This window comes from Oculina patagonica, chromosome 9 (genome assembly GCF_052425735.1).
Source record: "Oculina patagonica isolate OP01 chromosome 9, crgOcupat, whole genome shotgun sequence".
NCBI lineage: Eukaryota > Metazoa > Cnidaria > Anthozoa > Scleractinia > Oculinidae > Oculina > Oculina patagonica.
In genome coordinates this window covers 9,842,233-9,857,253 of record NC_135766.1, presented here as the reverse complement: position 1 = coordinate 9,857,253, position 15,021 = coordinate 9,842,233, and the positions used below count along the sequence as shown (strand labels likewise).

At 38.3% G+C, this 15,021-nt stretch overlaps 1 protein-coding gene across 1 annotated transcript; it reads right to left on the bottom strand.

Moving 5' to 3' along the window:
• Nucleotides 1–388: 388 nt before the first annotated feature.
• LOC144665630 (metabotropic glutamate receptor 4-like) lies at nucleotides 389–13,280 on the bottom strand. Its single transcript, XM_078526893.1, has 2 exons — nucleotides 13,263–13,280; nucleotides 389–2,972 (listed from the first exon to the last, which is right to left on the bottom strand). The coding sequence occupies exon 2, from the start codon at nucleotides 2,878–2,880 to the stop codon at nucleotides 1,954–1,956; it is 927 nt and encodes a 308-aa protein (XP_078383019.1). The 5' UTR covers nucleotides 2,881–2,972; nucleotides 13,263–13,280; the 3' UTR covers nucleotides 389–1,953.
• Nucleotides 13,281–15,021: the final 1,741 nt, after the last annotated feature.

Below are 15,021 nucleotides of genomic sequence, written 5' to 3'. Positions count from 1 at the left end.
ATAACACACAATCGAAAAAAAGGAAAGTGATCTTTATTTATCTGGCTTAAAATTTATTGAACTTTAGGAACAAAAGATCTTAAATTCGTCGATTTATGGAGCATGTTTTTCGATCGGTTGAGTCGAACCGACAACGACCGTTGCAAATTATTAACGAAGCCAGAGCCTGGGCTGCCTGTGCTACAGCTAACCACTTTGAATGGTTTTGGTTACGAACAAAAAAATATATATATTTATATATATACATCCTTGAGAAAAGAAAAGAGAAACGGAAAAGAGGAGAAAAGGTATCATTTCCGCTGTTTTCCAGTACGTAAAAATTAAGCAAACGCCCACCAATCAATTATACCCAACAAAAGCAGAACTTTACACGGAAAAATGGATCTTTTTTAACTCGGAAAAGAGTTGTAGTGGGCGAAGTGAATTCACTCCATCACTCCTTCACTCGTTTCCTGTTATACATATGCACGCAATGCGTGCAAGTGTTTTAAGGCCTCTAGAGAATTAGACCTTTTCTCTGATAGCTACATTTCTTGTTAAATTACATAAAATTAACATGCTTAGTCACCAACCGAAATATTGTATTCATGTCAGTTTTCTTGAAATAACATTATGATATTTATTCAGCTATAAGCTGAGACCGTAAACCTTTGGTTTTTTAAAACCAGTTGGAAAAAACTAACCCAAAACACTCAGCTAAAGATGAATTTATTTCAGTACGATTTGGTGAAAAAAAATCGCTCGACTTATAGCCAATGATATTATTATTATTATTTGTATTAGCAAACCTTTATTTGTCAGTTTGCTGTTTTCGATTCTTGTTTCATAATAACTTTTCCGAGTTTAGTGGCTTATAGCCACTTTTAGTTATTTAATTTATTGGTCCAACTATGTTTGTATCACTGAATCAATATGTCATCTTTTCTACGGTTTGAGGCAAACGCTTTTTATTTCTTTATTTTAATTTTTCTGCCAGGAAAAAAGTACTCGATGACTTTAGCTAGTTTCCGTGGAAGTGTTAAATGTAGGATTCACGCGGACATTGCTTGATCCAAACGAATACTGTGTCACCTCTGAACGTATTGTGCCTAAATTATTCAGGTCCGGTCTAAAGAGGATTATATATATATATGGCAAGAATATGCAGCAAAGGAAACCATACGCACTCAACAGTGTTGTAACACAGTCCACGACAGTCACATACCATCCATCCATTGAGAACTCTACCGGATGATAAGTTATCATTGAAAACAAAAATATATACATCGAAAACGCTATTCGCTTCGCCTCAGCTAAGTTTTCGGGAATGTTTCTAATCTTGAAGGAACAAAATGCACACAGTACAGTTTGTAGAAAAACGTAAGAAAGTGTTATCAAGAACATACTTCTTCCAGCTAGGAATTTATACGCCTTGCACTCAATAAAAATGTAATGTTCTGTTAGGATGTGCTTCTTGCTGATAGGTGGATCTAGGAGCAGCCAAGGAAGTAGAACAAATGACAGAATGACTTGCAGAGATGTTACCATCACCACTTGCATTCTATTGGTAAGGGAGTATATCGTGCCAAAGGGCGTCATTGGAATGTGGAAAGCGCTGGAAATTCGTAAAACTTTCACAAGCAACATAGAAAGGCAAAGGTTGTAAGTTATGTAACGCCATGGATAGACGATCTTGCAAATTGTATCTGTGGGTTCAAAGAGATTGATGAGCGCTAGCGACGACATCAGGATAATGATTACAAGGAGAGCAAGGCTAAGCGTTCGGTTGGATGCTTTGACAATAGGTGTGTTCCAAAATCGGCAGAAAACAGCAAATGAAAATATTGTGACAACGATGCCAAGAGCAACAAATGCAAGAATGACAATTCCTCCTGCAGTGGAATACTTCATATTGACCAAGGGCAAGTCTGCACACTTTGTTCTAGCTTCATTGGAACGTTTCCCTCTGCGACATTAAATACAGTTTTGAGAACCAGGAATAATGTTGATGGTGCCACGAGGACATGGCACACATTGCCAACAGCAAGGCGAAGTAGTGGATTGTCTAGTTCCTTTCGGACATTGGGCTGCACATTCAGATTTTGGAGGTGTATTATTGGTGGATTTCCAGTGCATGTTGTCATAAAAACGTAACTTTTTGCTGTTTTGTCCATAACCTTCCCATTTCCCAACAATAGCTTGCTGTAGCTGACGCTTACCGCCTGTGACATGCACTTGTTGAAACTTTACTATGTCGTAGACCGCAGATTGCCTATCACCAAACTCGTCAAACTTCACATTTCCTGATAATCCTGCAAAATGAACTCTGGAAAGTAACCGTCGCATATCATAAAATTGGTTCTCATTATTGTTGGAATCTTCAGTTAAGCCGATTTCTAAGGCATGTGCAAAGGAATATACAGCGTCAATGACGTATGGAATATAGGATCCATACATGTCTTGAACAACAGCTTCTGTACATAGCTTGCTGTTGTTAGTGCTATACCGAACATCGGTTGGTCTGTATGCTGAACAGGTCCTTGCGAGAACCTTAGCCTCGCTCAACCATTCCGTAATATTATCCTTACTTGTCTCGTTAATTAGCAACTCTATCATATGTCCTTTGAATCCTGCGTCATAGAAACGGTGTGGCTGAAATCCTATAGATTCGTTAATGGTGAAAAAGTTTGAATGGAGAAAGGTCCTTGAAGTCACTGATACATCACTAAGAATCCATATTCGCCCAGTTAGGTTTTGTTTGTTGACTTCACTGAAAACATTCCTTTGATAGCTACCGTATATCCACAAAAAAATTACTCTGATGTTTCCCTGGCGTCGTAGACTTGCAACAATATTCCGTATACTTGGAAACTGGGATTCATGTGGTATGAATTCTGTCATAGCAATACAAAAAGAGCTTTTCCTGGTTGCGGCTTCTTTGACCACTGACCACACGCCATTCCTTCCATACGAGTCGTCGAGTCCAACAGCAGCTACATAGGTCAAAAAACCACCAATTCAGTGCTCAGTATACAGTTACCAAAAGGTTGTGCGTTGCTGTACTTACAAGGCGTAATTAAAGGAATGTTCCTCAAATAGTTATCTCCCGTGCATTGTTTTGTTACCAGCTGATCGATCGAACGAACGAGCGAACGAGCGAACGAACGGACTGACGGACGGACGGAAGAACGAATGAATAACCTGACTCATAAATGTAACATTTTTAAAAGTAATACCAACGTTCTATGTAATTTTTTTCGGGAGCTCGAGAATCCGTGGCACTTTCCGCCATTTCGTTTTTCGTTTGATTCTATTGGTTGGTAAAACTGAAAATCTCTTTATTTTATATTTTCCGTTTTCGATAGTTGGATTAATTTTTGATAATGTTATCCTGTGCTTTCTCCGTTTTTCATATTTCTTTTTTCTGGTACCGTCTAATCTTTTATCCTTTTACCCTTTTCTTTATTCAAATTTCTATTTTCCCTTTATCAATATTTCGTTTTTCTTTTTTTCCTTTTTCTCTTTTCTTTTTTTTTCTTTTTTCTCTAATTCTTTCTTTCTTTTTACCTTCTTCCTTTTTACTTTTTACTTTTTTCTATATTCTTTTTCTTCGTTTTTCTTTTTCTGTATTCCTTTTTCATTTCAGAGAAAAGAAAAAATGGAAAAAAGAAAAAGGAAAAAGGGCCTTTTTCCTTTTCCTTTCTTCCATTTTTTCTTTTCTCTCAATCGCATACCCAGTTACCTTTGCTCGCGAATTTCGCGCCATTTTTCGCCATTTCCATGTGAGCTTCATTTGGTGCCTAGTGGTCTTCATGATCATACTCTGACGTGGAGAACTTTGTGCAAGTCCAAAGCGGAGAGCAAGTTCTTATAGTAGAGCTCAATAATGGCACGATCACTGTGTTGTCCAAGGTGTTTAGCCTGCAGGCTGAAACGATCTATCTAATCGGTGATGACAGTGTGGTAATGCACGATCCAGAGACAATGGTTTTCAATGTTGCGGACATATCATCTTTAATTTGTTACATACGAAGTATGATGGTCAGCAAATAACTCGCAAGCCCGACCCCGTCGACAAGTTACCCGTATCTCTTGGAAATCATTTTTCGTACCAATAATCTTATTTGGCCGCCGGCACAAGCGGCGAAAAGAGAGAAACCAGCGGCAGTAATAAAACAGTCGCTTCCCTCGCGACCGGAATTTACTTTCAAGTGAAGCAGAGAACATGGGTAAACTTAGAAATGGCGCAAGAATATTATTATCTCCGAAGCTGTGGATGGTAAACCTTCACCCATCTATCAGATATACCTCACTCTCAGTAAATGAAACAGCATCGGTCGAGCAAGTCACACGAATGGTGGAAGAGGAGGTTGGAACAAGTGTCTTGCTGCTCGACAACAAGGGTTTGAGAATAATGCCTTCTGAATCAACGATAGAAAAAAGGAAAAAAAGAAATAAAGAGAAAATAAAATAGTAAAAAGGTAAAACGGAATAAAGGAAAAAAGAAAAAAGGAAAAAGGAAAATAGAAATAAAGAAAAACGAAACACAAAAAAAGATAAATGAAAAATTGAAAAAAAAAATTAAGAAGAGGATAAAACGGAACCAGAAAAAAGAATATGATAATTTAATAAAAAGGAAAAGAAAAAATGGATAAATAAAAGCACAGGATAAAATTTTCAAAACCGTTATCGCACTATCGAGAACGGATAATATAAAATAAAGAGACATTCAGTTTTACGAACCCAACTAACCAAGCGAAAAACGAAAAATGGTGGAAAGTGCCACGGATTCAAAGCTTGAATATACATTTGCAGTTGTTTCTCCAGATAAGAGACATGTCTGCATTATATAGGGAATGCACTTCAAGTTTTCTATCATATTTGCACAAAAACATCCGGAAATTTACCATTTTTATTATTTACTACAACATCCGGAAAATTAGAAAGGAAAAACATAATTTCGAGTTCCGCTTTCCTTTCACGTAGGAAAAACAGGAAACGAAAATGGAAGTTCTAATTCCGATTTCCGATGACTAAAAAAACAAAACAAAACAAAACAAAAACGGAAAATGAACATAGAAGTTGGAATTCCGTTAAAAAAACCGACACGAAAATGGAAGTTCCAATTCCGTTTCACGGTGATAAATGATGATTGATATTACAGGAAATTAACGATACATGTTATAAACGCGAATTTAAAAAATTCGCGTTAATTGTTTTATGTTAAAACGTTTACAATAAGCATCTATTAAACCAGAACTTTTCTTAAATTAGCGTTAATTTTATTACGTGCAAATTTTGTTCGCGTTGTTAAAATTCTTCGTTTTATTCCTATAATAAAGTAGTTAGTCCAGTAAAAGACACACCACCCTTTCGTCAAGAAATCCCCAATATAGAAATCCAAACGTACTATTTAAAGGAGGAAATATCTTTTCGAAAGAAAACTTATATTGTATCAGACATCATCCTATCTATTTGTTTCTCTTTTCGATCTTAGATTTCTGACCTAAAAAAAAAGAAGATAATGCGCTTTATATGTAAGGGTGTTTGCAAAATCGGTCACGTATCCTTAAGTGAACTTTACTATTTAGAGGAGAAAACTAAAAGTACATTGCAAGTATAAACGCAAACCTTTCTGTTAATCTGCTGCCAAACAGTTGTAAAAGTGTACTACACGAAATTTGTCAATAGAGAGTAAAAAATATATTTCAACATCTCTTAGTCTTTCAATTTTGTACAAATTTGTATTTTGTATTCTTTCTGGGATACGCATATATATTCAAGGCAATCTGAACTGATGTGTCATTATTTCTGCTTTGAAGACTGTATGCATTCGAATTCATTTATGGCCGTCAATCTCTTAAAAGCAGAGACTTCATAACTTTAGTTTTAATACCAGCGTAACAATACAATACATGTAGTTTGTTTTTGAGCGCTCAGCGGCATTAGTCCGACGATGAAGTTAAAAAAAGGTTGAAAGGGCATTATTTCAGAAAGGGAAGCGAATTCTATGAGATTACGCGCATTACAACTTGAGGTAAAATAGCTGGTGGATTTGCTTGGTATTTCAGAATGAAAGCAGCAAGTCCATTGACGTTCTATACATATAAATTCCGCGTTTGCGTGCCGAAGCCACAACACAGTGCGACTACCGTAATGATTCGCTTTAGCGCCCGGGCGCTTATTTACTTTTGGCCCTTCAAGGGAGGGCGCTTATTCGAGACAGGGCGCCTATTCGGGACAGGGCGCTTGTTTAATTTTTTGAAAAACAACCAAATGTTCAAAACAAAATTTCAATAAATATTAAAATAACTAACAATAACAGAAACTGTAACAGTAACAAATTGTTAAAAATTGTTAGCAGTAAATATATGCAAGTACGGTATGGTGAATGTTCATGTGTTTATCTATTCGATGTTGATGACTTCAGTAGGGGCAGTTATCCACAATAGGGGCACTTTTTAGAATAGGGGCGCTTATAAGAATGAGGTCACTTATTAGAATTGGGGCGCTTATTGGAATAGGGGCGCTTATTGACAAAAACACATTCGAAGGGGGGCGCTTATTCGGAAGGGGGCGCTTATTGGAAGGAGGGCGCTAAATCGAATCATTACGGTATTATATAAGCGGCATACGAGTTCCTGAAATTTCGAGACGTTACTCGATATTCCGACAAAAATAACGCCGAAACTAAAAATAGTCATTTGCGGTTGCAAGCCGTTTACGGAACAATGGTGCACTGATAAAAACAAGTTCGGGTGGGCGGGAACCTGAAACGCGATCTTGTTTTGACGGAAATCGTGACCTTTAACGATCGAGAGGTTCACTTGCATGACGCAAGTATGGTTATTTTCGTCAGGTTCCGGTCAACAGCAAAGCATATAAATACAGTGCCACGGTAGGGCTAAGGCAATGCTAAGTGAACTTGTCGAAGAGATAATTAAGAAAGGAGATCAGAAGTACAAGAATGGACGCCTCTCGTGCCAAACACGAACGTTTAACAATGCGAGTGAACACAAACACTACAGAAAACCTTGCAGAAGGGTCACACCAACGACTCGAGATGCGATACATGAGATTTGAGAGGCTGTATGGAGCTCAAGAGTTGCTGCTAGAGCTCGCTGTATTTACCGTGATACTGGGAATGGCTTTGGCAATCTGTCTTTTGAGACATCATGTCTTAAGCTGAACATGTCTACTACAACATGCACTGTTACCTAAAATCATGGTGCTGAGCTGACTTCATCGCATTGATTCAAAGTGAATTAAGCAGGATTCCGTATTTTTCGGAAAGAAGGCCAAGACGCTAGAGCATTGACTGGCATGGAAACAAGCAGAGCCGCCAATATTCCGAAAAAAAAAAAGAAACTATCACCGGAGGCCAACTAACAGCACGATCAGGAGCAACACACTCTCTTCTTGGAGACGTGTTTTCTAGTCAGACTTTACCCCGTGTCTAAACACTGCAGGCTATTTTATCGATTTCGTTTCGTTGAAGATCACGCCAAGAAGCATTTTTCTCCTAACGGCACGTCACACAAACAGTCGCCTCTGCCACGCCTTTAAGCAGTTAGGAGTTGAAATTAAGGATGGTCCGCTGCTAAATAAACATTATAATTTTAGATCGTTTTTAGTTAGCAAGTACAAGCCTTTTCTTGCAGTTTCAAGCCCGTTTTGAGTATTTGATCAGATTGTAAGCCCAAACTTAGCTTTCTAAAAGTATGCAGCTTAACTCCAGGACTATCAAATATAATAAGGCTAGCTTCGTGTACTCTCTGACAACTAGCAAGATTCAACCACATGCTTTTACAGACTATTGCAAAGGGTCAAAGGGTGTTATTTGTGAAGATTTCTTGTTAACCATAAGTATTCTTTATGCACTTGTTTATTTATTGTAATTTATTCATTTTTTGACACTTCCTGTTAAATATCTGTACATGTATCTTGATATTACGGTCAATAAAACTTTTATACATGTACGTGGTTCTGTCATGTCCATCATGGTGTAATGACGAGATTCAAACAATAATTATCCCAGATAAGTGTGAGACAGGCTATGGAGATAGTAGAGATAGTAAGAGGGAGAAGGCTAAGAAGGGGGAGAGGGGTACGACTTAAAGCCACGTATTTTCATTCGAAACCCTTCATAATTGCAGTCTCTTAAGAATGTCTAAGAGCCCCTGACTGAGACACTGTAAATATCGAAAATCACTGGACAGGCTCAGGAAAACAAAAACCCTGATATTTTGCCTGAAAAACACCTTTTAGTTTTCGGAATACGAGGTTAATTTGTCTCATTAATTATAAATAAATTACAGTGAAAATTGGACCAAGTCGACTCGTTTGTATTGAAGCACTTTGCAAAGCTAGAGCACAAGATTAACGCTTTGAGTAATTGCCATCTCAAGCTTTATGTGAAAATGAAAAAAAAAATAATAATAATAATAATAATAATAATAATAATAATAATAATAATAATAATAATAAGACTAATAAGCACCTTCATAAGGCTAAAATGGATCATGTTATGGTGGATGTCAACTCAAAATGATCATTGTGGTAAAGTATGATACTTATATTACACGAGGTAAAAAAAAAAAAAATCCTGGGCAATTGAAGCTCGCTCTGGCAAAAAGCGAATATTTCAATCCCTGTCGTCTCGCCCTCCTCTGTCCCCCCCCCCCCGTCCCCCCCTCTCCTCCCCCCCCCCCCCCCCCTCCCCCCCCGCCCCCTCTCCCTCCCCTCCCCTCCTCCCCGCCTCCGAGCTCCCTTCCTCTCCCTGTGTTGTGGGTGTCCTCTGCCGTCCTCGTCGGTCTCGTCGGCATGTGGACGCGAGGAATATTTTCTTTAATAGTAGCTAATATAACATATATAGGAAAAAACGACACGCATGCCACTTGAGACAAATCGCCCGACCCAATTTTGCGGTCTCGTTTACTTCGTCGTTTTATTGTTCTTCTCGTCGGCGATCAAATGATTTTATCCAGTCATAATCCTTCTTACTGAGAATTTAGTAATACACGACAAATCCCCATCTTTATCTTACTAAGTAAACTGTATTAATTTTCTGTAAGAGTTTAAAAAAAAAATGGGCGCAATCGGTTGAAATACTTGTCACCTAAATGTATGCACACAAAAGAAAATATGACCTACACATACAAAATTTCTAGACGTCCGGTGACAAAAAAAGGCCAAGACCTTAGAAATAAAATTAATTTGTCCTGCCATGTTAGTCCTCCGAACACAGTATACTTTATACCCATAAAAGGCCCAATTTTACCGTAAAAATACTGGATACCCAATTTAAAATCTCCATGTAAACCGCATACCTAAAAACCCTGGCCGACACTGTTAATTAAATAAATTGTTAAATAAACGTTTTTTTTTTTTCAAACTTTGACGTCACAAATTGAAACTCTTAGCATTCTTAATTTTCTTTGGATAACAACCGAATAATAAAGAAACTGACAAAAAAAAAATGATAATTTGCAGTTCTTGACTGTGCAGTTTATTTTTAAGAATTACAATATTACAAGCGGTGCAAACATGAGTTTTAGAAGCTAACATGTAGGATAAAAACCTCTCCGAAGATTTCATGCACGACCACAATGAGAAATCGTCTGACCAACCAATTTGTCGTCTCGTTTGTCTCGTTTGTTGATATTTGTCATTACATGTGATCAAATGATTCCTTTCCGAAAGAATTCTAATCTCCTTTACAAGAACTTTGTATTACATACAGCAAACATCCCCCACGTGAAGCTTTCTATTGACCTATTCTTGTCAACATTCTATTTGACATGACATGACAAGGTATGGATTCTTAAACGACAAATGTTCATCTGACTTTTTTGGGGGCGTGAGCGGCTAAAATACTTATCGTTCAAAAGTCTTTCCAAGTTTTGATTTATATAGCTAGAATATCTCAAACACTGTAACACAAAAAGCCTAAGAAGCCTTTAGAAGTCAGTGATCCAACAACTATAATATCTCTCATCTTCCTGTTGATTAAACAGTTTGTTTTCTTCCAGAGTTGAGTATATGTGATTGGTACTTCCCATTTTTTTTTCCACGGCTGTCGTGTGAATAGTGTTTTCATATTCTGTGTTGCTCTGGTGCAGTCCCAAACTTCAAGTTCAAACCAATTGCAAAGCCCTGGGAACGCTCTACAGTTCTCTTGATTTCGGTATAGTTTTCAGTTGCAGTCTTAATTATCTTATGGAAGATGCGCCCAGGATGATGTTGACATTGTAAAGTGGCACTTCATCAACTTCATCAAAAGTGAAACCAACAAGAAAAGTCCCACAGTGACAATCACCAAGCAATATTCCAGAATAAATTCTTGTGTTGAAAAGTCTCTGATGTGGCGGCATCTGTATAAATCTCGAGAAGGAGTTGAATCAGTCGTTGCGTGAGATGAATGTGAAGGCATCGAATCGTCAATTTTCACTTAACGTATTGGGACGTATGGTTTGAAGTGAATTTGTTATTCTGGGCAGTGCCTGTGGCTTCAATCTGTTGCCAGCGCTTGATTCTTGTAACTGTGTAGGTTAGTTTTGTGCTCCAGTCAATTTATAACACAAAAACAGGAAACAGAGATCACAGTATTATAGCTTCACCGGACGTAAATCCACTTCCGCCGATCGCCATATTTTTTGCGGATGCTCTTCAATAAAACCAATGTCAGATTAAAGGGAAAGCATATTTTAAGACCAGCTTAAATACCAAATTAAATTTCTTCTGCGGCAGGGACCGATACAAGCATTAGGTATTTGGTCTGTATTATTGGTCATCAAAATAAATTGGATTTCTTACTGTATGTGTTTATTCAAGACTAAAATAACAAACACTTGAACCTTACTCAACTAATACATAATTTAATCACGTGCCTATGATGCCCCTCCTCTGCATTCTTTTTAAAGTTATTATTGCAACGTGTAAACGTTCGGAATAGTTAGTCTCTTCCCTTCTTAAATCGTCCCTAGTCACTATAAAACAAATATCTAAAAAAAGATGTTGCTATTTATTATTGGTAAATTAAAATTCAAATTTAAAATGAAAACCTATGCAAGTACTTTCAGACATTTAAACGCAAACTGATAAGGTCATGGATCAAAGCTGAGACATCACTTTTAATTGAAACAAACACGCAATGCCACTTTAGGGCTACAACTGCGAACTATCAAATAAAAACGAAATTTTAAATGAGAATATTTAACTTGTCAGATTATTAGCTGTGAGTACGGTATTTCCTAAAGATGCAATTTTTTGAAAATACTGCATGAATAATTCATGGGTTCTAGAATATCCGATGCTGACATTAAATTATCTCCTTATCTACTGGTCACGTACGTGTAACTGAAGTTTCGCGTGGTTGTTCGCGTGCGAACCATTTATACGCTGTTTTGAGAATTATATGAACGAGTCACGCCCTAATTAAACTCGTGTCTGTAGGACTAATACTAACATTAGTTTACTTCACCGCTAACCTAGAACAATCCACACAGTAATTTATTACTTTGGTAGCTCGCGCTGCACCCCATCAATGTTTAGTAAAAAAAAGTGAAAAAGGAAAGGGACCTGAGGCCAACTTATTTGAATTTCTTTAGGTAATCGAAGCAGAAAACTGTGTCATATGACGTCGTTGTGATTTGAAGGAAAGAGGGCAAAAGCGTGGTTCAGTCATAAAATACGAAGCTCATTTTCATTTTAAATGACAAAAATATTTTATGGCCTCTGGTGGAGAGGGTTGCTTTTGTTCTTTGCTCTAATTGCTGTTTATTTTATTTTTACCTTATTAGTTGGAATTTACGGCACCAACGCTTTAGGAAGTAAAAACTATTAATAAAGGATGTGGAATAATTGGCCTACCTGCTCAACTCTATCGATAAACGTGATTTTCGGGGGCGGGGAGGCGCGGTGGGCCTCCCTCCCCCGTGGCCCGGTTCCCCGGCCCGGCGTCGTGGGTTGGGGGTCTCGTCCTCGCTCCGGCTCCTCTCCCTCCCCCCCCCTCCTCTCTTCTCCCTCCGCCTCCTCGCCGTCCTCTCCCCTCCACTAGCGGAACGAGAAGTGGACGTTAAGGAAATGTAGCTTTTCATTCAAAGAGGAAGGCACTTTCTCCCTATATTTCCAAGAAAGCGAAAGCGGTAGCGAATATTTGTTTTTGTTTTTTAATACGACCAAACTTCCAACACGATTACATGGTGTACGGTGATCAAATATCAGAATCAAAGAACTAAAATGTAAAAGTTTGGGTCTACGCTTTTTCATTCGTTTTTGCTTCTGACAAGTGGACTTTTTAAAACTCAGCCTACTGTTACCACGTAAGTTTTAGTTTTAAACGGAGACTTCATGAAGGCTGAGGGAAATCTTGTTGTCCTCCCTTAAAATAATACGCACACAATGTCATATATACTTTTATCGCTATCGGCGCATACGAATAAGGGAATTGTGAACAGAATATTCTGCTATACTTATAGCTTCGGCTCTGACGAAAACTGAAACTGTTGAAATTGGGGCGTTTAAGTTCTCCTCGAATCTTGCATGTACTGGTATGAGATCTCGATATAGCTAGACTTAGATAACAAGCTTTCCTGGGTCGGGTGCAGAAAGTCAAAACACCGTTATAAGTATAAGTGTAGTAATAGCATGAAGATTATTGCTAGCCGGCAAGGCCTTAGAACATGTTAATGGGTTGATCTCCTGGCCATGAGGTAAACATATCCGGCTTACTGCGTGACTGATGATAAGTGAAAATCTAAGGCGATAGAGAGAGCTCTTCTTTAAGCAGATTCATCTCTTGCGCGTATAAAACAACCATCTCCTGAGGGGCCGGGGGGGGGGGGGGGGGTACTCCCTTGGGTGCTATATTGGTTTTTCCTGCCGTCAGCCATCAGTCGGGCCGTTGTTTTCGCGGTTTCCCCCCTCCCTTGCGCTGCGCTGTTTCTCGCTTTGTGCGTTTTTCTGGCGTGCCCTCCTGTTCTTCCCCTTCCTGTTCCCCACTCCTGCTCGTCGCGCGCCATGTCCACTCGCGCATACTAGTATGTACTATATTGCGCCCAACGGTATGGTTTTCGAACGATTTTGGTGTGAAATAGGGTTTAGATTTTGGCCAACTGCGTCTGAAATGGGGTACGATTTGTGCACTCTGGAAGAAAATATTTTTTTTGATTGTTATTATTCGTCTCTTTATAGCTTGAGAAGTGCGATTTAAAAACTTCGGTAATTAATATTCCATCTTAAATGTTTACACAAACCAAATCAGAGCCTGGGTAAAGACTTACCTGAAACAAGGTACCAATCTTGGGGTCAGGTCTGAAATAGGGAGCCGAAGAAAAAAATCCTATATCCTGGTCTGAAATGTATAGTGTATGGGTTTCAGGAAAAGCGCCGCACACCCCCACCCCATTTTTTTCGAAGAGTGTCCCCCCGAAGAATCAGCTGCATTGTTGAGCCTGCCTCGTCCCCAGGCGCCGATTGGCCGGACGTTGAGGCGGTAAGGCGGGAAAACAGGGAGCGCGGGGATTGATGGTTAGGGAGCGAGCCGCGGAGCGCCTGGCAGATCTTGCATTCAATATGGCGGACCAAAATGTCATCAACCCTGAAATGTGTATTAAAAACAGCAAAAGAGCCGTCTATTTAGCATTTTTACAGCACAGAGCGCCTTGGACACATCTTTTATGAAAAATATTCTTATTAAGACGACGGACTTCACCACCATTTTCGCACGCTTCATGTCCCAGCTCAGCTTGAGAAGAGCCAGGAGGAGCATACGAGGCACTCTGTGAAGTTAAAAAAGCTTTAAATCCTTTACGGCAAAGAGACGTTGAAATGTCTAATGACATTTTCCGAACTCCAAGAGAGACAGGTACTCATTTCCGTTTATCGAAGTTGTCTTGTAAATTCGAGTGTAAATGACAAGAAAATTAGTTATCCTTTCCATTATTGTTTTGTTTAGAATTTTTTTCGTAGAGCCCGAGAGTTAGTTGCCTTTTAGTTATTCCATGGACGCTCATTTAAGCCAGACGCGACAAAGATAATGCAACAACAGTATGAATCCATCGATACAAATAACAATTCATCTGTCTTTGGGATGTCATTTCTACTATCTCTGGTTTACTTCAATAAAATGTTAATTATCTGCTTATCAGTAATCAAGCACAACCTTTGATAGTTGTTTTATTAATTGAAAATAAAAATTACATTAAAAATGTTTGATATCATAACTGTAATTTTTTTCAATGCAATTTTTTTATTGATTGCCAGTAGGTGACTTTTTTCCCATTAAATCACAATTTATTAAGGATAAATACACATTTTTTTTTTGTTAAGCATTGTGGCAGTGAGTCTGCCATTTATGCTGTGAATGCAACTGAGGCAACTAAATTGTTTGGAATGTACCCTATGCCATGCCATGCAGGCTTTTAATTTGGGGGCAGGTGCAGAGAGCATTTCTGATGAATGTGACACTGTTTTCATGAAGTTTTTAGAATGGTTCATGTGCGGTATATGATTTAAGATCATCTTGAAATCTTGCTTTGTAAAAATGGAAAGATAATTTTTCTCATAAATATTTATGTATTAATATGCAAGGCTAGCATCTTTGGACATCCAAGGCCCACCATCATTCTATTCTAAATAACTCTAGTAACAAACCCCTCTTAATTTTTTATCACTCTCCTGTAATTCTTTACAAATTTAAAATAGTACATGTATTTGTAAAATTCTTTACTTTTTTAGCCACTGAAAAGAAATGTTTACTTTGTGCTTGCAAATTTGGTGTCTAAAGGCCTTTGTTATGCTCCCACTGACTTGATATTAACTAATTACAAAAGGAGCTGGGGTGAACTGTACATGGAGGGTTGAAGAGGGTAGTAAATCACTTAAGAAAATCAATCAAGTTAATTTTCAGGAGAAGGCTAACTATTATGTCTAGATCATAATCAGATGAAGGGCACCACCAAGGAAATTGTCGTACAAACAGTAATCCTCAGATTATCTCATGCACAACTTATTTAAATTCACAGTAGGTTAAGGCCATGC